The sequence below is a fragment of the Gallinula chloropus genome, assembly GCF_964237585.1.
Source record: "Gallinula chloropus genome assembly, chromosome: 31".
NCBI lineage: Eukaryota > Metazoa > Chordata > Aves > Gruiformes > Rallidae > Gallinula > Gallinula chloropus.
Genome location: NC_140116.1, coordinates 978,866 through 1,005,684, shown reverse-complemented (window position 1 = coordinate 1,005,684; position 26,819 = coordinate 978,866). Strand labels below are relative to the sequence as shown.

At 69.5% G+C, this 26,819-nt stretch overlaps 3 protein-coding genes across 4 annotated transcripts; 2 read left to right on the top strand and 1 right to left on the bottom strand.

Moving 5' to 3' along the window:
- Positions 1 to 77: 77 nt before the first annotated feature.
- Positions 78 to 13,656, top strand: BAZ2A (bromodomain adjacent to zinc finger domain 2A; the record flags this gene model as incomplete). Its single annotated transcript, XM_084277193.1, has 29 exons — positions 78 to 612; positions 1,817 to 1,954; positions 2,567 to 3,154; positions 3,470 to 3,655; positions 4,117 to 4,311; positions 4,644 to 4,868; positions 4,966 to 5,026; positions 5,124 to 5,232; positions 5,364 to 5,465; positions 5,573 to 5,783; positions 5,889 to 5,950; positions 6,059 to 6,124; positions 6,209 to 6,403; positions 6,510 to 6,764; positions 7,736 to 7,950; positions 8,075 to 8,149; positions 8,271 to 8,433; positions 8,537 to 8,596; positions 8,684 to 8,819; positions 8,926 to 9,494; positions 9,607 to 9,832; positions 9,925 to 10,080; positions 10,183 to 10,346; positions 10,433 to 10,716; positions 10,810 to 10,942; positions 11,032 to 11,178; positions 11,280 to 11,503; positions 12,106 to 12,249; positions 12,354 to 13,656. The coding sequence occupies 29 exons, from the start codon at positions 78 to 80 to the stop codon at positions 12,520 to 12,522; spliced, it is 5,793 nt and encodes a 1,930-aa protein (XP_084133319.1). The 3' UTR covers positions 12,523 to 13,656.
- A 4,040-nt stretch (positions 13,657 to 17,696) lies between these two features.
- Positions 17,697 to 22,185, bottom strand: RBMS2 (RNA binding motif single stranded interacting protein 2; the record flags this gene model as incomplete). The annotated part of the gene is made up of 13 exons (XM_084277192.1): positions 17,697 to 17,819; positions 17,905 to 17,982; positions 18,069 to 18,176; positions 18,969 to 19,016; positions 19,347 to 19,440; positions 19,549 to 19,595; positions 19,706 to 19,827; positions 19,912 to 19,991; positions 20,264 to 20,421; positions 20,532 to 20,623; positions 20,715 to 20,773; positions 20,903 to 21,051; positions 22,120 to 22,185. The coding sequence occupies 13 exons, from the start codon at positions 22,183 to 22,185 to the stop codon at positions 17,742 to 17,744; spliced, it is 1,179 nt and encodes a 392-aa protein (XP_084133318.1). The 3' UTR covers positions 17,697 to 17,741.
- Positions 22,186 to 24,052: 1,867 nt separating this feature from the next.
- On the top strand, positions 24,053 to 26,645 carry LOC311202735 (aquaporin-4-like). 2 transcript variants are annotated; one of them, XM_084277361.1, is made up of 5 exons: positions 24,053 to 24,083; positions 24,587 to 24,907; positions 25,517 to 25,669; positions 25,769 to 25,849; positions 26,244 to 26,645. In XM_084277361.1, exons 1-5 carry the CDS (start codon positions 24,069 to 24,071, stop codon positions 26,451 to 26,453), a joined length of 780 nt encoding a protein of 259 aa, XP_084133487.1. In that variant the 5' UTR covers positions 24,053 to 24,068; the 3' UTR covers positions 26,454 to 26,645. The 2 variants fall into 2 exon arrangements, with proteins under 2 accessions (XP_084133487.1, XP_084133486.1); XM_084277360.1 differs by lacking the exon at positions 24,053 to 24,083 and having other exon boundaries at positions 24,114 to 24,907.
- The last annotated feature ends 174 nt before the right edge of the window (positions 26,646 to 26,819 follow it).

The window sequence follows — 26,819 nt, the reverse complement described above, 5'->3', positions numbered from 1 at the left end:
GGGCAGGAGCCCCAGCCCCAGGCAGAAGGCGATGGCCTCTGCCCGCACCGCACCCAACTCTGGCTGAGCTCCCGGTGATGCCGAGGGCGGCTCCGGCACCCACGGGGGCCCAGGGTGTCCCCACGCTGAGGCCAGGCCCAGTTTGTCCCCGGAGCAAGGACGAGCCGGAGCGTCTGGCTGTGCCGCAGCCCCCGGTGCCCCCACAGCCGCTGTGGCTGGTGTTGCCATGGCTGGACCCCATCCCCATGGTCAACACCCCCCCACCTCCCATGCCCAGCTGCTCTCCCAGCCGTTCTCCCCTTCCACTCCAGCCCCTTCCTGTGGGCCCAGTACATCCCAGTTTGCAGCCACCACCTGTCTGTTTCCGGCACGTCCCTTTGCCATCCCTGACCTCCAAAGGCCGTGGCATTCCCAGCCGGCACGTCCCACCGGAAAAGCTCTTTAGTTTCCCAGCTGGTGTCCCCCACGCCAACTGGGGGGGGGGCTCTGGCTTGGCTGAGGGGGTGCTGGCCGGCTGGTCAGCCGGCCAGCACCCCCTCAGCCAAGCCAGAGCCCCCCCCCAGTTGGCGTGGGGGACGCCGGCGTGGCCATCCCGGGACGTCCGGGTGCGACGTGCGTGTGGCAGCCGCGTCACCGCCCATACGGGTTTCTCTGGGGGATGAATCACCGGTGTCACCAGCCGGCCGGGAGGGGAGGGAACTCGGCAGCCCCGGTGGTCCCTGCAGCCCCCCCCTCCCCAGCCCTGCACCGGGCAAGGAGGGTGTGATGAAATCCCTGCCTGGGTTTCGACACGGTTCCGTGCCCTGAGCTGCCACATTGGCCCTTCCGGAGAGGTCGGTGGAGCTGTTGCCACCTTGGCTGAGGGTGGGTTTGGCATCCAGGGCAGGATGGGGGAGACAGCGGCTGTAGCAGCCCCGTGGGGTGTCCCTGAGGGTCGTCGTCCCCCTCCCAGCGACGAGGGTCCTGTCTCATCTTGCAGGGTCTCAGCTCCCCCGTGGGTGGTTGCCAGCCATCCTGTGGCATGGCAGAGCCCTGTCCTGTGGCCGACCCCACCGGCAGCCCTCCTGGTGAAGGTCGCCGGTGGCTCCTGCCTGTCTCTGTGCCACGTTGAGACACATTTCAGGGCTCCCACTTGCTTCTGGCTGCAGTTCAAGGCCGGCCCGGATCCCGCCCGGCATCACCGCTGCTGCTGCAGCGTCCCTGGGGCTGCGCCTGGGGGGGATGTGGGGGACTCGGGTCCCATCCGGCTGTCACCACGGGGGTGTTTCTGGGCTGTGCCAGAGCCCCCACGGGGTCACAGGGCTGTTATGGGAGATCCAGTGTAGCACTGGGAAGCCACCAGAGCTCCTGCGCTCTCGCCCGGTGCTGGGGCCCTGGCATGGCGGCACGAGGAGCGGAGCGCTCGAGTCGCGTGCGGGAAGAAGCGCGGGCGGCACGCGGGGTTTCGCGGTGACACCGTCTCCGGGGACACCACAGCTGAGCTCACGCAGGTGGTGGCTCATCCTGCTGGGGATGCCGGGCCTGGGCCGGCTCGTGGCACAAGGCAGTGTCGTCTCTGCCACGCCAGGGGCCTGGTGAGGGGCACCGCCATCCCGGGGGGCTCTCCCCGTTGTGCCTCACCCTCCCTGGCTCTCCCACATCTGTCGTACTCCGGGTTGGGAGCTCCCCCTGCCCTGGGCTGGGCTCTGCCCCAGTGTGGGTGCCGAGGGTCCCCATCCTTCCTGGGGCAGGTGGCAGGGCCAGGCGCTTGCCACGCCGGCAGCTCCCCCCGGTTTCCACCGGTGTTTGACCCCGGTTCTTCTTCTCCCCTCTGCAGAAATGGAAACCAACAACCATTTTAACTTCACTGGCCTTTCCTCTGCACCCGCTGCCTCAGGACCGAAACCCACGCCTGCCTCAGGGGACAGCCCCTTCGCCCACGGCTCCCCGCTCGGCTTCCCCCCGCAAGGGAAAAGTAAGTGTCCCCGTGGCACGGTCAGTGTCCCCGTGGCATGGTCAGTGTCCCCGTGGCACGGTCAGTGTCCCTATGGCACGGCCAGTGTCCCCATGGCATGGTCAGTGTCCCCGTGGCACAGCCAGTGTCCCTATGGCACAGCCAGTGTCCCCATGGCATGGTCAGTGTCCCCATGGCATGGTCAGTGTCCCCATGGCACAGCCTGTGTCCCCGTGGCACAGCGTGGCATCACCGGGATAGTGGCCCTGCGGCAGTGCCGGCAGCGTGGGCCGGCGGCTGCTCCCCGCACACAAGGCCGCAGCCCAGGCCCTGTGGCGCTCTCGCCGTCGCCTTGGCCTAGAAAGGCGTCTGCGCCCGAGCGGGGTCCGGCGTGGATTTGGCCGGTCAGCTGACTGGGCGCAGCCCAGCCAAGCGCTTGGCTAATCCCCGGCATCCCGCGGCGCTCGGCCTGACGCCGGCGAAGCCCCGCGGCGGGGCCACCACGGCGGTGGTGCTGGGGTGGGGGGCTCAACGTCCATCTGTCCGTCCGTCCGTCCTGTGTCAGGCCCAGGTGATGGGGGGGGATGTCGTGACCGGCCGCTGACCCGGCTTCTCTCCTCTGGTCCCTCGCAGGTCTGAACGGGGGCATGAATGTCAATGGCTTCTCTACTGTATCTCACCCCAGTACTTCAGGGACCTTCGCCCCCAGCTCGCCGCCCGCCGGCACGCCGCCCCTCCGCACCTTCGACTGCCTCTGGGACTACACCCCCTTCCCGCCCGCCGGCGGCCTCAAGGACGGCAGCGCCGCCACCCCCTCGCTCTCTGCCCTCGGACAGTTCCCCCTTAACGGCGTGGCCGGGGGGTCCCGGCCGGCGTCCCCGGGACACGGCACTAACCTGAGGGAGCCCGGGCAGGAGTTCTGGGGTAACGGCACCCCCGGCCCCATGGGGCTGAACTTCGACTCGCAGGAGCTGTACGACTCCTTCCACGACCAGAGCTTCGAGCTGATGCCGAACGGGCCGGCCGGCTTCTACGCGGCCACGCAGCCCTCCCCCATGCTGGGCTCCGGCACCCAGCCCTTCTCGCTGCCGCCGGGTGCGCCGGAGGAACCGGACGCTGGCGAAGGAGATGCCGACGCCGCAGCCAAAGAGATCTCCCCCGCCATCGCGGAGAACGGCGGCGGGCTGGTGGGCAGCATGGAGCTGGAGGAGGCTCAGCCAGGTAGGAGCCTGGCGCTGCCGGTGCCGTCGGGCAGAGCTCTGGGGTGTGGGGTGCTGGATCCCGAGCTGGGATGGCAGAAGCGGGCGTCGTGTTCCCCAGGGGTGGATTCCCAGCTCTGTGTCCCAGGTGGGGTTTGGCCCATCGCATTTCGGTGTCGGGATCCCGTTAGAGCGGCCTCCCCCCGGCGCGGGTGCGGGCCTGGGGCTTGCTGGGTTCAGCAGCCAACTGCCCCGTGGCAGGGCCCGGCAGCACCGGGGTGGCCGTGGTCGCATCCCGCTGCCTCAGGGTCTGTTTTCAGCCGGTTGTTCCCTTCAGATCTGAAGATGTGCAGCTACAACGGGTCAGACGCCGGCCCGGTGCCGCTCGGGCAGGAGGGCTCCGTCCTGGGCACCGGCACGGGTAGCAGCTGCCTGGGGTCCACGTCCCCCATCGCCCCGCGGCTGGAGGACACCCCCATCCTCAGCGAAGACCCTCTGGAACCCTTCGAATCCCTGGCCAGAGGTAGGGAGGCTGCCGCTGGGCCGGGGGGAGGGATGGCGGCGGTGGTGGTGGTGGCGGTGGCGGTGGCGGTGGCCTTCTCCGGCGGGCAGGCAGGGGCGGGCCCGCGGCCCTGCGGCGTCCCTCCCGCGCCAGCCTCCTCTGCGCTCCCTTCCTTCCCTTCCTTCCCAGCTCCGTGACGAGGCTGTTACTCAGCGCCTGAACTTCCGCGCTGGTGAACATCACCACCACCGCCACGGCCATTTTGGGCTCCGCTTCCCAGAGGAGGGGGCGTGGCTGGGGGCGCCGGAACCCCTTAACCCCTCTTCTGCCGGTGCTTTTTTGGCCGGGGGAGGGGGGGGATATCCCCGGTGTGTCCCCTCCCTGAGCCCACTCTGCCCGGTCGCCCCCCCCCTACCTCCGGGAGCAGAGATGTGGGTCTGTGTGCCCCTGGCCCAGGTCCTGGTGCTCACCCCCCTCCCCAGACCCCGGCACCGGGGACCTGTACGCGATGGACGACTCGCAGCTGGTGAGCGACAAGTCCCCCTTGGAGGAGCCCCCCGACCTGCGCTGCGCCGCCAGCCCCCCCCTCCACGCTGCCGGCCCCTTCAGCCTGCTGCCCGCCGGCCCCCCGCCCACCCCGCTGCTCGCCGGCCCTGGCTCACCACCCACCCTGCACGGTACGTGCCCCCCCAGCCACATTTGGGGGGTGTTGGAGAGGGGGGGAGGACCCCCTCACCGGTCTTGTTCCACCACTGAAGCATCTTTGTGCCCGGGCAAGGGGGCGGCCAACGCGGTGTGGGGTCCGCAGGTGAACGCTGCTGGGGTTGTGGGCACCTGTCCCCAGCTGGGTGTGAGCCCCCCACAGTGGGGTGGGGAGATGGGACCCCCTCCCGGGGAGGGGATGCGCAGCCACAGCCCCCCGGGCAGGCCTGGTGTCATGGGCGGAGCAGGAAGGCGGCCGCGCTCGGCGGTGATGGTGACGGGGACGTCCCTGACCTTGGCTCCGCAGACGGCGGCATCGACCTGAGCAGCAGCAGCCGTGTGGGGCCAGAGGAGTCGGGGTCCCTGGAGCTCGACCCACCGCTGGAGCCGGAATCCCCGGCCCCATCCGCAGAGGAGGAGGAGGAGGAGGAAGAAGAGGAGGAGGAAGAGGCTGCTGACAGTTGTCCGGAGACTTCGGCTGCGCCAGGAGGAGAGATCGAGGGGGCCACCCTGCTGAGCGCCTCGGCAGCAGGTAAGGCTGGGACCCCCCATGAACATCCCCCTCTGTCTGTCCGTCCATCCATCCATCCAGTGTGCCCCAGCCCAGTGTCCCATCCCCTCTCCCGCAGGCGATGTCCCGCGCCGGCGCATCGCCACGCAGGAGGAGGTGCGCTTCCCGCTGCAGCACGGGTACGTGTGGCGCCGCGTCCCCCCCTGCCACCCCCCCGTCACCCCCCCCTGCCATCCCCCTGCCCCGTGGCCGCGGGCTGACGGGCCTTGTGTGCAGGTGGAGGCGTGAGGTGCGGATCAAGAAGGGGAACCACCGCTGGCAGGGCGAGACCTGGTACTACGGGCCCTGCGGCAAGAGGATGAAGCAGTTCCCAGAGGTCATCAAGGTACGGCCCTGAGGAGAGCGATGCGGGGTCCTGGTCTGCTGCAGACCCCCTCCACACCGCTGCTGGGAGCTCTGGGGTTCCCAGCACTGAGCCTTCCTCACCGCTGTCCTCCTCTTCCTCCTCCTCACCAGTACCTGAGCAGGAACGTGGTGCAGGACGTGCGGCGCGAGCACTTCAGCTTCAGCCCCCGCATGCCGGTGGGAGACTTCTACGAGGAGCGGGACACGCCGGAGGTGGGTCTGGGGGTGTAGCTGAGCCGCCCCGTGTCCCCTCACCACCGCCCCGTCCCCCACCCCCCTCACTGGTGCTGCGGGAGGTGACGCGGGTTTGCGCCCCGCAGGGTCTGCAGTGGGTGAAGCTGAGCCCCGAGGAGATCCCCTCGCGCATCCAGGCCATCACCGGCAAGCGCGGGCGGCCCCGCAACGCCGAGAAGACCAAGGCCAAGGAGCCGCCGGCCGCCAAGCGCGGTCGGGGCCGCCCGCCCAAGGTCAAGATGGTCGATCTGCTGAGCAAGACGGACGCGCGGCTGCTGAAGAGGCTGGAAGCCCAAGGTATCCCCCCCCCCTGCCCACACCCCATCCCCTGCCCAGCTCGGGGTGGCCAGCGCGGCCCCTCGGAGCCCGGCCCATCGCCACCCTCTCTCCCTCCTCTCACAGAGGTGCTGAGCGACGAGGACAAGCTGAAAATGAGCAAAATCAAGAAGAAAATGAGGCGGAAGGTACACGCGGCTGTGGGGGGCTCGTGGAGGCTTCAGGACCCCTCCCTGTGGCGGGGTTGGGGCTTCCCTGGTGTCATCGGGTCCCTGAGCTTGTCTCATCCCTTCCAGGCCAAGAACAAGCAGAAGCAGGAAGCCAAACCCCCTAGAGCGAAGGAGACCAAGAAGAAGTCCAAGGTGGGTCCGCGGGGCGCAGTGGGGAGCTGGTGAGGGGGTAGCAATGGAGCCACCCTCCCTCTGCATCCCTACATCTGTCCTCAGGCCAAGGAGAAGAAGAGCAAACCAGAGAAGGGCAAGGACAAAGCTCCACGGCCCAAGGAGAAGAAGGGCAAAGCACCCCGGAAGGCGGATAAGGGTCTCCTGGCCCAGCGGCGCGTGGAGGAGCGGCGGCGGCAGCAGCTCATCCTGGAGGAGATGAAGAAGCCCACGGAGGACATGTGCCTGGGGGACCACCAGGTTGGCTGGGGCACAGGACGAGGGGTGGGGGGGGCAACGTGAGCTGACAGCCTTCCCCTGTGCCTCTCCAGCCCTGACCACCCCCCCTCCTCCCCTCCCCTTGCAGCCCCTGCCCACCTTCTCCCGCATCCCGGGGCTGGTCCTGCCCAGCCGCGCCTTCTCCAACTGCTTGACGGTGGTGGAGTTTCTCCAGAGCTACGGCAAAGTCTTGGGCTTCGACCCAGCCAAGGACGTGCCCAGCCTGTGCGCGCTGCAGGAGGGGCTGCTGGGGGTGGGCGACAGCGCCGGGGAGGTGCAGGACCTGCTGGTGCGGCTGCTGCAGGCGGCGCTCTACGACCCCGGGCTGCCGCCCTACTGCCAGGTGAGGAGGGGGTGTCGGTGCCCCCAAGACCCCAGCTGCCGATGGGATGGGATGGGATGGGATGGGATGGGATGGGATGGGATGGGATGGGATGGGATGGGATGGGATGGGATGGGGGTGTTGGTGCCCACAAGACCCCAGCTGCTGCAGCCTTGGGATGGGATGGGATGGGATGGGATGGGATGGGATGGGGTGGGGTGGGGTGGGGTGGGGGTGTTGGTGCCCACAAGACCCCAGCTGCCGCAGCCTTGGGATGGGATGGGATGGGATGGGATGGGATGGGATGGGATGGGATGGGATGGGATGGGATGGGGGTGTTGGTGCCCCCAAGACCCCAGCTGCTGCAGCCTTGGGATGGGATGGGATGGGACAGGATGGGGGTGTTGGTGCCCGCAGGACTCCAGCTGCTGCAGCCTTGGGATGGGACAGGATGGGATGGGACAGGATGGGACAGCACAGCATGGGATGGGGATGGGACAGCACAGGATGGGATGTAACAGCACAGGATTTGATAGGATGGCATAGGATGGGACGGGATGGGGGTGTTGGTGCCTGCAAGACACCAGCTGCTGCAGGGATGGGATGGGATGGGATGGGATGGGATGGGATGGGATGGGATGGGATGGGATGGGATGGGATGGGATGGGATGGACGGGGGTGTCGGTGCCCACAAGACCCCAGCTGCTGCAGCCTTGCGACCAGATTAAGGATGTGCTGCTCCTGCTGCAGCCTCTCCCAACCCCAGCGCTGCAGCATCTGTGGTGCCGTGGGGGGTGGACATCCCTACCTGGGCTTGTTCCTGCTCACATTTGTGGTCCTGGCTCTGGTTTTGCCATCCCCAGGGTGCCGTGTTCCCCCCCCTCCCCACACACCTTCTTGGGTTTGGGGTGTTGTGTCCCATTTCCTCCCTCGTGGGCATCGCGCCGTGGGGTGGGAAGCATCTCCCCAACCCTGTCTGTGCTCTGCCCCAGTCCCTGAAGATCCTGGGGGAAAAAGTGTCTGAGATCAGCCTGAACCGTGACACCGTCTCCGAGATCCTGCGCTGCTTCCTGACGGCCCACGGCGCGGCTGAGGACCTGTGCGACGCGCTGCGGACCAAACCCTTCCAGGCTCTTCCCCCGGAGAAGAAAGCCGCCATCCTGGCCCTCCTGGTGAACGAGCTCAACAGCAGCGCTCTCATCATCAAGTGAGTGTGGATGGGAGGGGAGCAAACGTGGCCTCTGATCCCAGCACGGGCGGTGTGGGTCCCTCTCCGGCACGGGGAGGCCGTGTGGAGCCCCCACTGCAGCCAGCGCCCTGTTTCCTTGCAGTGAGATCGACAAGACCCTGGAGAACATGTCCAACTACAGGAAAAACAAGTGGATCATCGAGGGGCGGCTGCGCAGGTGGGTCCCCAGCCACCTCCCACGTGTGGTCTCTGCACCCCGGGGCTTTTTGGGGGGGTGTCTCGGGGTACCACCTGCTGCGGTGTAACAGGCAGAGGGTGTCTGTGCCGTGTTTTGGTAGGTTGAAGGTCGCCCTGGCCAAGAAGACGGGACGTCCCGAGTCGGAGATAACTGGTCTGGAGGACGGGAGGCGGCGGCGAAGCTCCCGCCTGACGGAGGAGAACGGCCTGGAGATGGAGGAGGAGGAGGAGAGCCGGGGCCGGAGATCCTGCCGGGAGGAGGAGGTGGGGAGTCCGGGGGTTCCCAGCGCTCGGGCAGGGTGGGGGTGTGGAGAAGGGGTGCTGCCCTTGGAGGTCGCATCCCTGAGGGGTCCCGTCCTGTCCCCAGGCTGACACATCTGCGTCCAGCGTCCCTGAGCTCGAGAGGCAGATCGAGAAGCTGGCCAAGGTGAGGAGGCGGTGGGAGGGCTGGGCACTTGGTGGGGGCTGGGGGCTGCAGCACCCGTCGCCCACCACCCCACACTCTCCCCGACAGAGGCAGATGTTCTTCCGCAAGAAGCTGCTCCATTCCTCACAGACGCTGCGAGCAGCTTCCCTGGGCCAGGACCGGTACCGGCGGCGATACTGGGTCCTGCCCCACCTGGGTGGCATCTTCGTGGAGGGCACGGAGGGTGAGCTGGGAAACGGGGGGAGCTTCTGGGGTTGGGGGAACCCCCAGCTGGGAGATGACATCCCCCCCACACACACACATCTCACCTCCTCTCCCTGCCCCCGCAGCAGCCGAGCCGGTGCCTCAGGAGCCCCCCGAGGAGAAGGCAGCCCCCCACGTCCCCCCGGTGAAGGAGGAGCCGGTGGACGTGCCCGTTGCCAGCCGGACGACGTGCCCGGCCCCCCGCTCCCGGGGCCGACCCCGCAAGAGCAAAGAGGAGCTGTCGCAGCACTGCGGTCCCAGACCCCCACCCCTCAACGGGGACCTGGAGGAGTCGGTGCCCCTGGGGCAGAGCCAGCACGACCTCAGCCAGTCGGCCTTCCTCTCCTGGCTGAGCCAGATGCAGTCCTCCCTGCTCAAGGACTCCGTCCTCACTCCCGCCAGCAGCCCCGGCAAGGGGGACGCAGCACTCCCACCGCCCGACACCCCGTCGGCCCCCGCTGAGGAGGAGGAGGAAGAGGAGGAAGAGGAGGAGGAGAAGGCTCCAGAGGCTGTGGAAAAGCGGGGGCCTTGGTTCAACCTGCTGCCTCGGACACCCTGCGATGACCGCAACCCCCTCGCTACCTCCTCTGCCGAGCCCCCGCCACGAGCCGCCGCGCAGCCCCGCGGCCAACTGCCCAAGGGCTCGGCACGGCAGGTACCTGCTCTTTTGGGGTGGTGGTGGGGGGCTGCAGGCGGGGGAGCCGTCCCCTGGCTGTGCCAGGTTTGGGGTGCTCTCCTCACGTCCCCCCTCTCCCCATCCCCACCAGCTGAACGGGCTCCCTGCGGACGAGCCTTCGGCTCCCCTGCTCGCTTCCACGCCGGTGCACGCCAGCGCCAGGGCCCACGGCGCCTGCCCAAGGAACCGGGGCAGCTTGGAGAAGCTCCAGGACCTTCCGGGACAACCCAAACGCCGCGGGAGACCCCCGACCAAATTCTTCAAGCAGATTGAACAGAAATACCTGACGCAGCTGACGGAGCAGCCGGTTCCCCCTGGTGAGAGCCCAGCCAAACCCTGGGGGGAGCATGGGGAACCCCCCCTGCCATGGCCCCGGCGGGGTGCTGAGCGCCATGGTGCTGCCTTGCAGAGATGCAGAGCGGCTGGTGGTGGCTGCAGCACCCCGAGGAGCTGGAGGCGGTGGCTCGCGCCCTGCACCCGCGCGGCATCCGGGAGAAGGCGCTGCACAAGCACCTCACCAAGCACAAGGAGTACCTGCGGGACGTCTGCCTGCGTGCCACCACGGGTAAAGGGCTGCCAGACAGGGTGGGGGGGATGCTCCCTGTGCCTTCCCCCCCATCCTTCCCACTTCATCCCAGCGCTGAGCCCGCTTTCCACCCCTCCCCAGACCCCATCTTCCACCTGCGCCCCGAGGCGGCCGGTGCCGCCGTGTCTCAGGAAGCCCTGGCCCGGTGGTCGGTGATGGAGAGAGCCTACGAGACCGACCTCTCCGTCCTGCAGTGGGTGGAGGAGCTGGAGCAGCGCGTGCTGATGGCGGACCTGCAGATCCGCGTAGGTGCCGGATCGGCCACCCCCACCCCCCCCCCGCACCCCAACCCTGCACCCCCACCCTGCCCACCCCCTGTCTTCTCTCACAGGGCTGGACGTGCCCCAGTCCCGACTCCACGCGGGATGACCTGCAGTACTGCGAGCACAAGGTGGAACCCCTGGAAGACATCACCATCCGGAGCCGGCGGGATGGGCTCCCGCTGTGCCGGGAACGCACCAACCCCTTGGACCTGGCGGTGCTGCGACTGGCGGCGCTGGAGCAGAACGTGGAGCGGCGCTACCTGAAGGAACCGCTCTGGCCCCTGCACGAGGTGGTGGTGGAGAAAGCGGTGCTGAGCGGCCCCGAGGACCTGAACCTCGGCCCCACCGAGATGTGAGCCCATCATCCCCACCCATAAACCCCCCCACCCCCCCCGACCCTGGGATGGGAAGGGCTCCGTGCTCAGCGCTCCCTTCCCCACCGCAGCGCCTACGAGATCACGCCCCGCGTGCGGACGTGGCGGCAGACGCTGGAGCGGTGCCGCAGCGCGGCCCAGGTCTCCCTCTGCATCTACCAGCTGGAGAAATCCATCGCCTGGGAGAAGTCGGTCAACAGAGTGGTGAGCGCAGCCGCTGTGCCCACGGGACCCCCGTGTTTGGGTGGTTGAGCCCCCCACCCCATCCCTCACACCCCCTCCTTTGCCTGCAGACGTGCCTGGTGTGCCGGCGCGGGGACGATGACGAGCATCTGCTGCTGTGTGACGGCTGCGACCGCGGCTGCCACCTCTACTGCCACCGGCCCAAGATGACGGAGGTGCCCGAGGGCGACTGGTTCTGCTCCGTCTGCATCTCCCGGGTAGGTCACGGCGCAACCACCCCCCCCCACCAACCCACCCAACCACCCACCCACCCCCCACCGGTGCTGCCAGGCCCCGGAGTGACACCGGTTCTGCACAGGCTGGGGAGTACCGGGACCCCGTCACCCCCCGGCGCGGCAAGAAGCGGAAACGGGGCCGTTTCTTTGCGGGGCGCCTGGATGAGGAGAGGAGCCCGCGGCGCCGGCCGGCCTCGCGGCGCCGCGAAGGGCTCCCCGTGCCGCGCTACGCGGGCGAGGGGCTGTCCCCCGCCAAGAGAAGGGGCGCGACGCTGCGGGGCCAGCCCAGCGACCTGACCTTCTGCGAGTGAGTGGGGGACTGGGGGGGTGGGGAAAAAGGGGTGCTGGGGTGGGGGGAGGGTTGGGATGGAAGAGAGGGAAAGGGGTGCTGGGGTGGGGGGGGTTTGGGAAGGGGGAGAGGGAAAGGGATGCCAGGGGTGGGGGGCTTATGGGATGGGGAGTGGGGAAAGGGATGCTGGGGTGTGGGGGGCATGGGATGGGGGAGAGGGAAAGGGATGCTGGGGGTGGGGGGCTTATGGGATGGGGAGTGGGGAAAGGGATGCCGGGGTGTGGGGGGTTTGGGATGGGGGAACAGGGAAAGGGATGCTGGGGTGTGGGGGGTTTGGGATGGGGGAGTGGGGAAAGGGATGCTGGGGGTGGGGGGCTTATGGGATGGGGAATGGGGAAGGGATGCTGGGGTTGGAGGGCATTTGGGATAGGGGGACAGGGAAAGGGATGCCGGGGTGTGGGGGGTTTGGGATGGGGGAGAGGGAAAGGGATGCTGGGGTTGGGAGCCTTTCAGGACAGGGAATGGGGAAAGGGATGCTGGTGTTGGGGGGCATTTGGGATGGGAGGGGAAAGGGATGCCAGGGTTGGGGGAGTCTCCCCCTCACCCCACCTCCCCCCTAGGATCATCCTGATGGAGATGGAGTCGCACGAGGACGCGTGGCCCTTCCTGGAGCCCGTCAACCCCCGCCTGGTCCCCGGCTACCGCAAGATCATCAAGAACCCCATGGACTTCGCCACCATGCGCACGCGGCTGCTGCGCGGCGGGTGAGCGGGGTTGGGGGGGGGTCCCCAGCCTTGGCAGGGAGGGAGGTTCTGGGGGGTCAGATTCCCATCCGTCACCCCGCTCTGTGTGTCCCCCCCACCTCCAGGTACTCGAGCTCGGCGGAGTTCGCGGCCGACGCCACGCTGGTGTTCGACAACTGCCGGACCTTCAACGAGGACGACTCTGCCGTGGGCCAGGCCGGCCACGCCATGCGCAGGTTCTTCGAGAGCCGGTGGGAGGAGTTTTATCAGGGAAAACACGCTACTAACCCGTGAGCGGGGGCGGGACGGCGCCCCACGGCCCCCCCACCACCCCCCCACGGCACCCCCACCACCCTCCCCTCCCATCCTCTCCTCTCGCCGCCACTCGGATGGGGGGGGGGGTGGGGTCTTGGGGTCCCACCCGCACCCACTTATCCCCCCTCTCAATTCCACCCACCCCCCCTTCCTCCAAGAACTGACTCCTCTGGAGCTGATCTCGCTGCCTGCTGATCCCGTGCGGGGTGGGTGGGATGGGGTTACACCCCCCCCTCCCCATTAAATCCCCTGCCCGGACCCCCCTCCCTGTTGTCCCCCGCCGCCCCCCCCCCCAGCACCACAACCCCCCCCAAACTCTGTAAGCCAAAAAGAAAAAAAAAAGAGGTGGTTTTTTTTTTTTTCTTTCCTTTTCTTTTAAATTTTATTTTCCAATTCAGAACAGAAACAGGACCCCTCCCCCCACACCCCACCCCTTCCCCACCCTCCCCTGACCCCCTCCCACCCTGGAATCGCCCCCCTACCCCTTCCCCACCCCCCGCTGGGAATATTTAATAATAGCAATAGTTGGTAGTGAATGTGTCTGAGCACCTCCTGTGCAGCGTCTACATGCATTAACGGCCAGTAAAGTGGACTTAGCCCCCCCCCCCAACCCCAACCCCGGCCGGGACCCCCCCCCTCTCGCACCCGCGCAGACACTTTACGGGGAGGGGGGGCCCCGGTGCAGCTCCCGCTGCCCCCGGACCCCCTCTGCCCACGCCGGGGTGGCCGCCGGCCTCTCCCCCTCCACCCCAACCTGGCTCCAGGGACCAAACTGGGGAGGGCCGGGGGGGCCCCCGGCAGCCCCTTTCCCTGCTCCATGTCTCAGGAAGAGCCCGGGCCCCCCCCTGCTTCCTCCCCGAGGACCCCCCCCCCCCACCCTGCTCCCCGAGGAGCCCCCCCCCCGGGGCTGTGCTGGGGTCTCGGCCTACCCGGCCTGGGATCCCTCAGGGATGCTACTGCAGGCCCCGGGGGGGTGGGGGGCCCGGCCCCCCCCCACTAATCACCCCCCCCCACCATGGACTTGAAGTCTCAGGCGGGTGTTTTGCCCCCCCCCCTCAGCCCCTTGTTGGGTTGGGGGGGGGGGGGTGACACACTGGGTGGGGTAGGGGGACCCCCCCCAGCTGCCAGAGTCCCAACTTGGGGCGAGGGGGGAGGAAGGGTAGGGGGGGGAATCCCCCCTCTGCCCCCCCCCCAAATGTGTGTCCCCCCCCTCCAAATGTGACAGGCAGCCAAGGGGGGCCCCCCACCTCCCCCCCTTTCCCCCCCACCCACCCCCCCCGGCCAGGATATTACGGGTACTCGCTCTGGGGTTCAGCGGCCGGTGGGGCTGGTTTTGGGGGGGCGGGGGGGGGGGGACACCTGGTGTGGGGTGTGTGTGGGGGGGGGGTTCAGGGGGGGCATCACCCCCCCCCCAGCCCCACAGAGCACTGAAAAAAAACAAAAAAAAACAAAAAAAAACAAAAAAAAAAAAAACCAACTCACCTACCTGGGGGGGTCCTGGCGCCCCCCACGCCCCCCCCCCCCCCCCCCCCTCCAAGTAGCCTTTTCTCTCTCAGCAACCTCAGCAGCCCCAGCCCCCCGCCCGGGGGGGTCGGGTCGGGCTGGTTTTATTATTACACAGAATATTTATATTTCTCTACACGCCGCTCGGGGTGGGGGGGGGGCAAAGGGGGGAGGGGAGCAAGGGGGGGGGTTTGGGGGTGTTTGTAGCCCCCGGGGGGGGGGGTCGTTCTTCACCCCTGGGGAGGTTTTGGGAGTCTCTGTGTTGTTCTCGTGTTCGTTCGGTTGGAGTTTTACCCTTTATTCCATCCCCCCCTGTAGCCCCCCCCAACCCCCCCTGGGTGGGGGGGGGGACTGAGGCTCCTTCTCTTTGCCCCCCCATCCAACGCCCCTCAGGTTTGGGGAGATCTGGGGGGGTATTGATGATCTTTCTCTTTACCCCCCCCCCCCTTCCCCTTGGGATGTGGGGGGGTACTGAGGCTCTTTGCCCCCCCCCCTCCTCAGGTTTGGGATGTGGGGGGGTACTGAGGCTCTTTCCCCCCCCTCCCCAGTTGGGGTTTGGGATGTGGGGGGGGGTAATGAGGCTCCTTCTCTCCCCCCACCACCTTCCCCTTGGGTTTGGGGGGATGTGGGGGGGTACTGAGGCTCTTTGCCCCCCCCCCCTTGGGTTTGGGGGGATGTGGAGGGGGTACTGAGGCTCTTTCCCCCCCCAGTTGGGGTTTGTGATGTGAGGGGGGTACTGAGACTCTTTGCCCCCCCCCTACTTGGGGTTTGGGATGTTGGGGGGGGTACTGAGGCTCCTTCTCTTCCCCCCCCCCCCCCCCCACTTCCCCTTGCGTTTGGGGGATGTGGGAGGGGATACTGAGACTCTTTGCCCCCCCCCCCTCAGTTTGGGATGTGGGGGGGGCTACTGAGACTCTTTGCCCCCCCCCCTCAGGTTTGGGATGTGGGGGGCTACTGAGACTCTTTGCCCCCCCCTCAGGTTTGGGATGTGGGGGGGCTACTGAGACTCTTTGCCCCCCCCCCTCAGGTTTGGGATGTGGGGGGGGTACTGATGCTCTCTGCCCCCCCCCATCTCCTGTTTGGGGGTGTGTGTGTGGGGGGGTTACAGGGGCTCTTTCCCCCCCTCCCCAAGCTGGGGGGTGCGGGCGGGGAGCAGCGTGTGTGTGTGTGTCACCTGTGCCCCCCCCTCCCCATTCCCACCCCCCCAGCCCCCCCTGTGCCCCCCCCGGCCGCCTTTTCTAGACCCAGCCGTGTTGTTTCAGTGACTTTTGATAATGTTCAGGGGTTTGTGAATTTAAATTTATTTCTTTCTATATTTTTAGGACCAATCTCATTTTTAACAAGGTTCAGGGAAAGGGGGGGGGGAGAGAAAGTGGGGGGGGGGGAAGAGATGGGGGGGGGGGAAACAGCGGCCTCACACCCCCCCCTTCTTCCTCCTCCTCCTCCTCTTCTTCCTCCTCCTCCTCCTCCTCCTCCACACGCCCCCCCCTCGCCGCTGCCTGTCCGTGTCCCCACGAGCTGTAGGACCCCCCCCCCACACCCCCAGCCCCCCCCCACCCCCCCCCCCCCGCGTGTCGCGTTGGAGAATAAACAACTCACGTTTGATAGACACCCGCTGGTCCGAGCCCTTTGGGGGGGCTGGGGGGGGGATTGGGGGGTCTGGGGGGGGGCCACACACCCACCTTGAGCTTTAGGACCCCCCCCCCCCAATAGACACACGTGGAGCTTTTGGCTTTTTGCCGGTTTATTTAAAAACAAAACAAAGAAAAAAAACCAAAACAAACCCAAAACCTGGAAGGGGGGGGGGGTTGGGGGGGCGTTGGGGGGGTTGGGGGGGGTTTAGGGGGTCTGGGGGGGGGGAGCTGGGGGGGGTCGAGCGCGGAAGCAGGAGGGAGAAATATAAAACTAGAAACTTCTGGAGATTCTTTAAAAAAAAGCAACTTAAAACCTGTACAAAATGCGCTACGTATAAATTAAAGGGGGGGCTGGGGGGGGGGCGTGGGAGGGGGGGGGGGCTGGGGGGGGCCTCGGCTTCTCCTCTGCAGCTTGAGCCCCCCCCCCCACCATCCTCCCTCCCCCCACGCCCCCCCCCCCACTCCCCTTCCCGGGCACTGGTGGGACCCCCCCCCCCCCCATCCCCTCCTCACTCAGCAGGGGGGTCCCAGTGCCCCCCCCCAGCCCCAGTCTGTGGGTCTCCCTCTTTGGTTCCTTCCCGGGGGGGTTGGGGGGGGGGTCCCTGCCCCCCCTGACCAAAGGGGCTGTGTGGGAGGGGGGTCAGGGGGAAATGGGGGGTGGGGTAGGGTTAGCAGCAAGGGAGAGGTGGGTGATGGCTGGAAACCGGGGGGGGGGGCATCAAACCAGGCTGGGGGGGGTGGGGGGGGGGCAAAGGGCTGCAGCCCCCTGCTCTCCCCCCCCCACCCCCCCCAAAACCTGGCGCGCCCCGAGCTGTGGGTGAGGTAGATGTGTGGCGGGGGGGGGTCCCGCTGACCCAGGATTGGGGGGGGGACACACGCACCAACCGGGGAGCCCCGCTGCCCCGGGGGGGAACGGGGGCTCCATGCACTGGGGGGGGGGCTGGAAGAACCGGGAGGCCCTGGGCAGAACTGGGGGGGGGGGGGGCACAGCAAGTGGGGGGCTCCCCCCCCCCCAGAGAGACAGACGGACGGACAGGCCCATGGTGGGGGGGTCGTGGGAAGGGGGTCGGGGGGGGGGGGGGAAGGGGGGGGAGCAGAGCTGCTCTGGCCCCCCCCTGCCCCCCCCCCCCCCCTCGACTCCCTCCTCAATCTTTGGTTGCAAGAGCCGCCCCCCCCCCCTTGATTGTCACTGCGGGGGGGGGGGCAGTGGGGCCGCTAAAGTGCCGGGGTGACCCTGGGGGGGGGGAGTTGGGGGGTGGGAGAAGAGGGGGGGGCGTGGGGGGGGGGTTATTGCACTTGTCCTGCCCCCCCGGGCCAGGGCGGGGGGCAGCATGCAGACCCCAGCCCGCACCCCCGGGGGGGGGCAGAGGGATGGCTGCGGGGGGGGGGGGGGGGGGTGAGGAGTGGGGGTGGGGGGGGCAGCACCCCCAGACCCGTGGGGAAGCTGGTGCCCGTGGGGGGGGGTGGGAGGGGGGGGTTGGGGGGGGGTGTCCATCATCACATCACCCCCCAGCCCCCCCCCCCCCACAACCACCATCCCCGAGCCGGGGGCACCGGGCAGCAGAAGGCACGGGGGGCACCGCGGCTGGGGAGGGGGTTTGGGGGGGGTTTGGGGGGGGGGTCTGGCGGGGCCGCGGGCCCTGGAAGCACGAGGGGGGGGGCAGCCGGACCCCGGCCCCCCCCGGGCGCGCGGTGGCGGCCTTTTTGCCTTTTTTTTTGTTTGTTTTTTAAAGGTTTTTTTTAGAAAATGTGGAGGAAAAAAAACCCTCCGGGGGGGGGGCAGTGGGGGGGGGGCGGGGAGGGGGCTACCTGGCCTTTTTTGGGAGGGGGCACAACGAGATGCTGTGGGAGCAGCGGGACCCCCCCAACACAGGGGCACGACCTCCCCCCCCCCCCCCAAACCCTTCCCTCCCCCCACTTTTCCCTTGGGGGAGGGAATGATGGGGTGGGGGGGGCAGCGCCGGGTGGGGGTCCCGGCACAGCCCCCCCCCCCCCACACACTCCAATGTCAGGCAGCGGTGGGTGCAGGGGGGGGGTCCCTGGGGCCGGCCCCCCCCGCCGCTACTTGGGGTAGGGGTAGGGGAAGGCACCGGGCTCCGACGGCGACTCGATGGGGCCGTGGCTCGGGGCGCCGCCGTCCTGTGGGGAGGCGTTAGAGATCCCCAAACCCCCCAGACCCCCCCCCAGGACCCCCCCAGGACCCCTCCCCAGCCCCAGCGCTCACCTCCAGCGGCAGCGCGGGCGGCATCGGCGGGTACGGCGGGATGAAGGCGCTGGGGACGGCGGCGGCGGCCGGGACGTACTGGGGATGGGGGGGATGGGGGGTCAGGGGGCTTGGGGGGGATTGGGGGGATATGGGGGGTTGTTTTGGGTGGGGAGGGGGCTTACCGTGCCGGCGCTGCCCAGAGAGAGGTGCCCGAGCTGCTGGGCCAGGGGGGCCACCACGGAGGGCTGGAGGGGGACGGCGTGGTCCACAGCGGGGGCCAGCACCGCGCCCTGCGCCACGCGTCAGCGGGGGCACCGCGGGGGACGGGGATGGGGGGGGGGGGGGCAGGGACACAAGGGCCCCGCGGCTGGGGGTGCTGGGATACACTGGGACATGATGGGATATGACGGGATACACTGGGATGTGATGGGATACACTGGGGCATGATGGGATCTGACGGATACACTGGGACGTGATGGGATACACTGGGATATGATGGGATCTGATGGGATACACTGGGACACGATGGGATACACTGGGATCTGATTGGGATACACGGATCTGATGGGATACACTGGGATATGATGGGATCTGATGGGATACACTGGGACACGATGGGATACACTGGGACGTGATGGGATACACGGATCTGATGGGATACACTGGGACGTGATGGGATACACTGGGACATGATGGGATATGACGGGATACACTGGGATCTGATGGGATACACTGGGACATGATGGGATATGACGGGATACACTGGATCTGATGGGATACACGGATCTGATGGGATATAATGGGATATAATGGGATCTGATGGGCTGGGATATACTGGGACATGCTCAGATACACTGGGATCTGATGGGATACACTGGGACACGGTGGGATATGATGGGACACGCTGGGACACACTGGGATGGAGCCCGGGGGGGGGCGGTGGGGTGGGGTGGTCAGGGGGCGGGGCCATGGCAGAACTGGGCGGGGCACTGAAAGGGGGGCGGGGTTATGGGGACAGGGGGCGGGGCTGGGGAAGGGGGCGTGGTCACGCGGAGGGGGCGGGGCGGGGGGCCGGGGCTCACCGTGGGCTGCACGAGGTAGGACTGGTGCATCCAGGCGGGGCCGTGGACCTGCGGCAGCGGCCGGGCGGGAGGTGGGGGGTGGGAAGTGGGGGGGGGGGGGGCTCTGCCGAGCTCCCCGCCCCTCCCCACGAGGGGAACCCCCCTCCCCACGACCACCCCCCCCCAAGCTCCCTCCATCCCCCCCACGAAGGGAACCCCCCTCCCCACGACCACCCCCCCCCGAGCTCCCCATCATCCCCCCTCTCCCTGAGGGGAACCCCCCTCCCCACGACCACCCCCCCCCCGAGCTCCCCATCATCCCCCCCTCTCCACGAGGGGAACCCCCCCTCCCCACGACCACCCCCCTGAGCTCCCCATCACCCCCCCCAGCCCCGGTACCTGGTAGGAGGAGACAGGGGAGGGCAGGTAGGGAGCCAGGGCCGTGGGGGGGATCATCCGGCTGGGCGCCAGCCCGTAGGGCGCGGGGTAGAACCTGGGGGGTGGGTGGGGGGTGGTCAGGGGTGGGGGGGGGACACATCCAGCAGCCCCCACCCCAATAGTGCCTGGGGTGGGGGGTCTGGGGGTGTCAGTGGGGACCCACCCGTTCTGCAGCGCTGTCGCCGGGTCATAGGCCAAGGTCACAGGGCCCTGGGGATGAGGAGGGGGAGGAAGGGTCAGCGCTGCCCGTAGCCCCCCCCCCACCCCCCCCCAGCAGCTGTGGGGGGTCTGACCCACCCCCAGCCCCCCCCCCTCCTCACCGTGTCGCTGTCCCGGGCCCAGGCTCTGCCGTTGGGCACGAACTTGCCCTGGCTCTGCCGCTTCTTCTGCCCGCCGTCCGCGAACTTGCAGAGCAGGGGGTCTGGGGGGCTGTGGGGAGGGGCTGTCAGACAGACCTTGGCCCCCCCCCTAGACCCCCCAACCCCCCCCCCCCATATCAGCCCAGGATGGGCCCCCCCCAGCCCACCTGGCACCCCCGGGGGCATCTTGATGTACTTCCCGTTGAAGTGGGTGATGACGGCCTCGCACTTCTCTGTGGATTCCATCCTGGGGGGAGCAGGGCTGGGGCGGGGGGGGGCCACACACAGGACCCCCCCCTCCCCCCAAAACCCTGCCCCCAGCCCCCCACCCCCCAAAACCCTACCCCCAGCCCCACACACTCTGTGCAGCCCTTAACACCCCCCACCCCCCAGCCACATATTGCCCTGGGCACCCCCACCCCACAGCAGAGCATCCCCCCCCCCCCCTTAGCCCACCCCTGAGGGTCCCCCCCAAGCCCACACCCAAGCAGCCCCCCCCCGGGGCCCCCCCGGCCGTACCGTGCGAAGCCCACGCCCCGGCTGGCCCCGTGGGGGTCCCGCAGGATGCGGGTGGAGACCACCTGCCCGAAGGGCTTCAGCAGCGCCTCCAGCTCCTGCTCGTCCACCCCCAGCGGCAGGTTGGAGATGTAGAGGTTGGTGGGGTCCTGCTCCTGTTGCTGTGGGAAGGAGGAGGGAATGGGGGGGGTCAGAGGGCCCCCCCAGCACCCGGTGGGGGGTCTGGGGGTGTCAGCAGGGGGGTGGGGGGGCCCTGAGGGCTGTGCTGTACCTTGGCCATCTGCGCCTGCACCCCGCTGGCCTTGAGCGCGGTCACGGCCTTCTGGGCTGCCGTGGGGCTGTCGAAGTCCACGAAGCCGTAGCCTGGAAAGAGGGGGGGGGGCAGCAGTAAGAGGGGTCCCCAGAGCCTGCAACCCCCCCCTCAGAGCTTACAGCCCCCCCCAACCCCCCCAACCTTTGCACTTGTTGGTGGTCTTGTCCAGGATGGCTTTGGTGGAGACGATCTTCCCATAGCTGGGGGGAAGAGAGGGGGGGTCAGTGCCCCATGGGCCCCCCCAACCCTGCTGGGGTGAAGGAGGTGGGGGTCCCGGGGCCAGGGGAGACCCCAGCCCCAGGCAGGGGGGTGCAGAGAGCCCCACTCACGGCTGGCAGAGCTTGACCAGGTCCTGGTCCGTGGTGCCGGGGTGCAGCCCCCGGATGTAGAGGTTGGTCTTGCTGAGCTGGTCCGTGGCTCCCCCGGCCGGGCTGGGGCTGGGGGGGCCCAGGGGCTGCGCTGGCGGCACGTAGGGCTGCTGGGGGAGGGGTGGGGGGGTTGGGGTCAGCACCTGCCGCAGCCCTGCCTGATCCCACCCCACCCCCCAACCCTGGGGATGTGGCCAAAGCCCCCAGCGGGGCCCAGGGATGGGTCATACCCCCCCCTCCCCTCCCCCAAGGACCCCCCCCCCTCCTCTCCCCCAGACCACGGGTCCCCCCCAGCCCTGGGGCCGGTGGTGGGGAAACCTGGGGGGCTGGGGGGCTGATGTCAACGGGTCCCCTGCAGCCACCCCACAGCCCAGCCCCCACCCTGGGCCCTGCCACCCCCCACCCCTCATCCCTGGGGTGGCCCCAAGTCACCCCCCCCCCCCGAATCCGGGCTCTGCCGCAGGTCAGGGTGTCTGTCTGTCTGTCTGTCTGTCTGTCTGTCTGTCCTGGGGTCTCGGCCAGGGGGTGCTGGGGGGGGAGGTGACCCCTTCCCTGACCCCCCCTCGCACTCACTGGGGTGGGGGTCGTGCACTGGGTGGGCTCCCCCAGCGGGGACCCCCAGGGACACCCCAGCTCCGGTGACCCCGTGTGCCCCACGCCTGTGCGGGGGGGTGGGGGGGGGCACGGCCGGGCACGGGGCTCCGGGCACACAGCCCCCCCCCCCCCGGCTGCGCCGACCCCCCCTCAACACCGGGAGTCGGGGGCGGGGAGCGGCGGGCAGGCCTCTCCCGGGGAGGGAAACTGAGGCACGGAGGGGGGAGCCCCAAGCAGCCTCCCCCCCCCTCACATCCCACCCGCGCGTCCTCCCGTGACCCCAGCGGGGGGGCTTCCCCCTGCCCCCCCCCTCCCCGCCCCTCCCTCCCCAGGGACCCCCCCCCGGCCTGTCCCCCCCTGGGGCGGGACCAGGCCCCGCCGCCCCCATCCCCCCCCCAGCCCCCAACACATCCAACCCCCGGGGGGGTCCGGGCTCCACGGGTGCCCCCCCCATCCCCACTCCCCCCCCCCCACCCCCCACCCCGGCCCCTCCCCCTCCCCCCCGGGCCGGATCTCCGCAGCGGGGGGGGCGGGGGGCGGGGGGGGGGGTGTCGGGCCGGGGCCCGGCCCGGTCCCGGCCGTACCTTCTTGCCGCCCTTGCCGTAGGGGAAGGCGGCCAGGCCCGAGCGCGGCGGCACCGACAGCAGCATTTTCCCGAGCGCGAGGAGCCGGGCGGGCCCGCGCCTGACGTCACGCCCGAGCCAGCCTGGAATCCGGCCGCGGCGCCGCGCAGGGTCCTAGCGCCCGCCGGCTCACACGGCCACCCCCCCCCCCGCCCCTCCTTCCCCCCCCTTCCCGGTACCGGCGACCCCCCGAAGCGCGCGGGAATCAGGACACACACCCCACACACGCTCTTCTTGACCCCCACCGCGTGTTGACCCGACCCCCCGCCGCATGGAGGGACCCCCCCCCCCCCGCACACAACACCCCCCGTGTGGCCCCCGGGGATGGGGCGGGACACACGGACAGACGGGACACCGGGGGAAGCGTCTGCTGCGGCAGCGGAGCCCGGCCAGGCCCGCCCGCCCCGCCCGCTGCTGCGGGGGAAGGGGGAAGGGGGAAGAGGATGGGGAAGAGGATGGGGAAGGGGATGGGGAAGGGGATGGGGATGGGGAAAGGGGAAGGGGAAAGGGGAAGGGGATGGGGAGGGGGGAAGGGGGAAGGGGAAAGGGGAAAGGGGAAAGGGGAAAGGGGAAAGGGGAAAGGGGGAAGGGGGAAGGGGGAAGGGGGAAGGGGGAAGGGGAAGGGGAAGGGGAAGGGGAAGGGGAAGGGGAAGGGGCTGCTGGCCCACAGCCGGGTCCCGGCGGCCCCATTAAGACCGCACGGCCCCTTTAAGGCCGCGCGGCCCCGCCCCCGCCGCCATTACCCCCCCACGGCGGGACACTCGCCCCGCCCCGCGCCGCCCGCACTATGGGCGCGGCCATTTTGGAGCCGCCGGTCACGTGCCGGCCCCACCCGCTGGGCGGGGCCCCCTCCGCCCCCCCTCCGCCCGCGCCGCGTGACTTGGGCGGGCCCCGCCCCCTGGGTGAGGCGGGATCGGGCGCCGCCATCTTGGCGCCTCCTGCGCGCGTGTCGTTCCCCCCTCACTCCCCCCCCCCCCACCCCTCCCCGCTGCGGGGCGGGGGGGGGGAGGAACGGGGCGTCCGGGGGGGGCTGCGGGGGGGTGGGGACGGCACCCCCGGGGTCCTGCCAGGGGCGGGGGTGCCTGGAGGGGCCTGTGGGGCAGGATGGAAGGTCCCAGGGACCCTGGAGGGGGTCTCCAGGCGCTGGGGGGGCTGCAGCACCCATGGGTCGTGTCATGGCCAAGCTGAGGGGGGGTCTGGAGCCCCCAGCCCCGCCCGACAGGAGCTGCTGGGGGCTGTGAGTGGGTTCCCGGGGCAGCGATGGGCTGGGGGGGGCCGCTGCAGCCCCCCCATCACCCCCCCTGCCCCTCGCAGGCCCCGTGCCCGGGCGCGTGGCCCCGCGGCCTTTGTGGCCGCAGATTGTTCTGGCGCTCGCAGGGCGCTGGGTGCTGAGCCAGGCCTGCGGCCTGCGGCCTGCGCCCGCTGACTCACCCCGCCTGCGGCCGCCCTGCTGAGCTGGCAGGGCTGGGGGGCGAGGGGGGGGGCACAGGGGCACCCCTGCCCCACGCCAACACCCCCCCTGCCGCCGGGACGGGGCTGGATGTGGAGTCCCATATCCCCCCTGGGCTCCCCTGGGTTCCCCCCCCCTCTTGTCATCATTCCCCCCCCCCCCCTCCCTTGGCCTTTCATCCTTGGCTTTCATCTCAGCGCCCGGTCGTCGTGGCAACACCCCAAAGTGTCCCAGCCTGTTGCCATGGCACCCAGAGATGCTCTGAGCCCACACCCAGGACCCCTGCAGCCCTCCCCCCCCACCCAGGGCTCTGCCCCCTTCTGCATCCTGGGGGGGTCTTGTGGGGCAGAATGTGGGGGGTTCCCTACCCACGCTGAGGAGGGGGTTGGTGGGCTGGGGGGGCGGGAGGTGCCCCCGCTCTGGGCATCCTCTGCGCTTGCCCGGGCTGTGCAGCTGCGCCATGGCCATCGGGGAGGTAAGACCCTGCAAGCTGCGCTGCCCCAGCCCCTTCCCCCCTGCCCCCAGACCCCTTCCCCCCCCCCCTAGAATTGTGACCTTGGGGTCCCGGGGTCCCTCCCTGCAGCGAGCAGCCCCCCGAGTCATGGGGACCTCCCAGTCTGCCACATCAGCACCCTGCCCCTCAGCCCTGGCACAGGGGTCACTGTGCAGCCCCCGCCCCAGCTCCCCATGGCCCCCAGCCCTATTTGTGGCACCTGCCCCCACTTTGGTGGCCCCAACATCCTGCAGCCATGTCACCCATCTCTGTTGCCATGGTGCCCCCATTGCCATAGTGCCCCGGTTGCCATGGTGACCCTGTTGCCAAGGCACCCCCATCCCCGTGGTACCCGGGCACTGAGGCATCCTGTTGCCACGGCACCCCAAGGATGAGCTTCCCCCATTGCTACAACACCCCGTCCCATGGCACCCAGCTCCCACCACACCAGCCAGGGTGACCCCCAGCCCCCCCTGTGTCCCCAGGAGCTGCGGAGCGGCTGCTTCTGGCGGGGGGTGCTGACAGAGGCATCGGCCACCCTCATCTTCGTGGGGGTCGTGGTGGGCGCCTCAGCAGCCCCCAGTCCCCTGGCACCGGCGCTGGCCGGGGGGCTGGTGGCCGGGGGGCTGGCCTGCACCCTCGGGGCACCCCAGGCCAACCCGGCGCTCACCCTGGCCCTGCTCTGCACCCGCAAGGTGGGTGCCCTGCGCGGGGCTGCCGGGCTGCTGGCCCAGTGTGCCGGCGCGGTGCTGGCCGCCGCCGCCGCCCGCCTGGCGCTGCCGGATGACACCAGCCTGGTCACCAGGGTGAGTGTCCCTGTCCCTATCCCTGTCCCCATCCCCACCACATCCCAGTCCCTGTCCCCATCCCTGCCCCCATTCTCATCCCCATCCCATCCCATTCCATCCCCGTCCCTGTCCCCATCCCTGTCCCTGTCCCCATCCCCATCTCCATCCCGTCTCCATCCCCATCCCTGTCCCTGTCCTCATTCCCATCCCCATCCCTGTCCCCATCCCTGTCCCCATCCCCATCCCTGTCCCCAACCCCATCCCATCCCATCCCTGTCCCTGTCCCCATTCCCACCACATCTCAGTCCCTGTCCCTATCCCTGTCCGCATCCCTGTCCGCATCCCTGTCCCCATCCCCATCCCCATCCCATCCCCGTCCCCATCCCATCCCATCCCCATCCCCATCCCATCCCATCCCATCCCATCCCATCCCATCCCATCCCATCCCATCCCATCCCACCCCATCCCATCCCATCCCATCCCATCCCATCCCATCCCATCCCATCCCATCCCATCCCATCCCACCCCATCCCATCCCATCCCATCCCCACCCCATCCCCATCCCATCCCACCCCATCCCCACCCCATCCCGGTGCCGGGGCGCTGAGCTGGGGCTGCGGGCGGCAGGTGAGCGCGGTGGGGACGGCGGGACAGGCCCTGGCCTGGGAGACCTTCGCCACCTTCCAGCTGGCACTGGCCGCCTTCGCCACCGCCGACCAGGAGACCCCCCGGGCTGGCTGGGTGCTGGGCAGTGCTGTGGCTGCCGGCGCCCTGGCTGCGGTAAGGACCCCTGCCCCCCATGGCCCCCATACCCCCCCCCCCAATCCCAGGGCTGCTGGCCCCCCACCCCAGCCAGCCCTGAGCCCCCCTCTCCCGCAGGGGCCGTTCTCGGGGGGCAGCCTGAACCCGGCGCGCTCGCTGGGACCGGCCATCGTCACCGGCGTCTGGGACGACCACTGGGTGAGGTGGCAGCACCCCCGGACCCCCACCCCCACCCCCCCCACCCAGGGACCCCAATGGGTGCCCCCAGCTGCCGTGGGGGACCCCAGGATCCCTTCTCCTGTCCAGGACAGGGGTCCCTGGCCCTTCCCTTCCTTTGGATGGGTGCTCTGCCCCCCCCAGGGACATGTCACCCCTAATTTGGGTCCTCCTGGTCCCTCCATCACAGGATGGGCCCCCCCCCCGAGGTCCCTGGTCCCCTCCTGCTCCCCTCATCCCCAACCTCTGATCGGCTCCTTGTGCTGGGGGCAGGTTCCTCCAGCCCACCCCCATCCCAGGGGTCCCAGGTGCCCCCACCCCATGCCCAGCAGCCCCCTGTCCCCAGGGCCCCCCTGATGCTGTGTCCCCCCCCCAGGTGTACTGGCTGGGGCCGGTGCTGGGCGCGGTGCTGGCCGGGCTCTGCTACGAGTTCCTCTTCGGCCCCGGTGCCTCCCGGGAGAAGCTGGGTGCCTGCCTCTCCTGCCGGGACGTAGCGCTGGTGGAGACCACCAGCCTGTCCCCCTCCTCACCACCTGCCCGCGGCCCCCCGGCCCCCCCGGCTGAGCAAGGCCAGGGCACAGCCTGAGCCCCCACCCCCCCAGCCCCCTCCTCAACCCAGCCTGCCAGAGGTGCCACACAGACCCCACGCTGTGTCCCCCCCCCCAGCACCTTCCTTGGGGCACCCAGGGCACGGTGCCCCCCTGGCAAGGTGGGGGGGGGGGGCTGCACAGATGGTTCCAGCCCCCTCCCACCACCCCCCAGCAACCCCAGGAGGATTAAAGGCGGCTTTGGGTTGGAGCTGGGTGCTGCGTTGCTGTGATGGATCGGGGGGGGAGGGATGCTCAGTGGCTGCAGGACCCCCACCTCAGCACCCTCAGGGCACCCTGTGCCCCCCCCCCTTGGGGTCTGTGCCCCCTTGCCGGCTCCCCCAGGCTCGTGCCCCTTCCCAGAG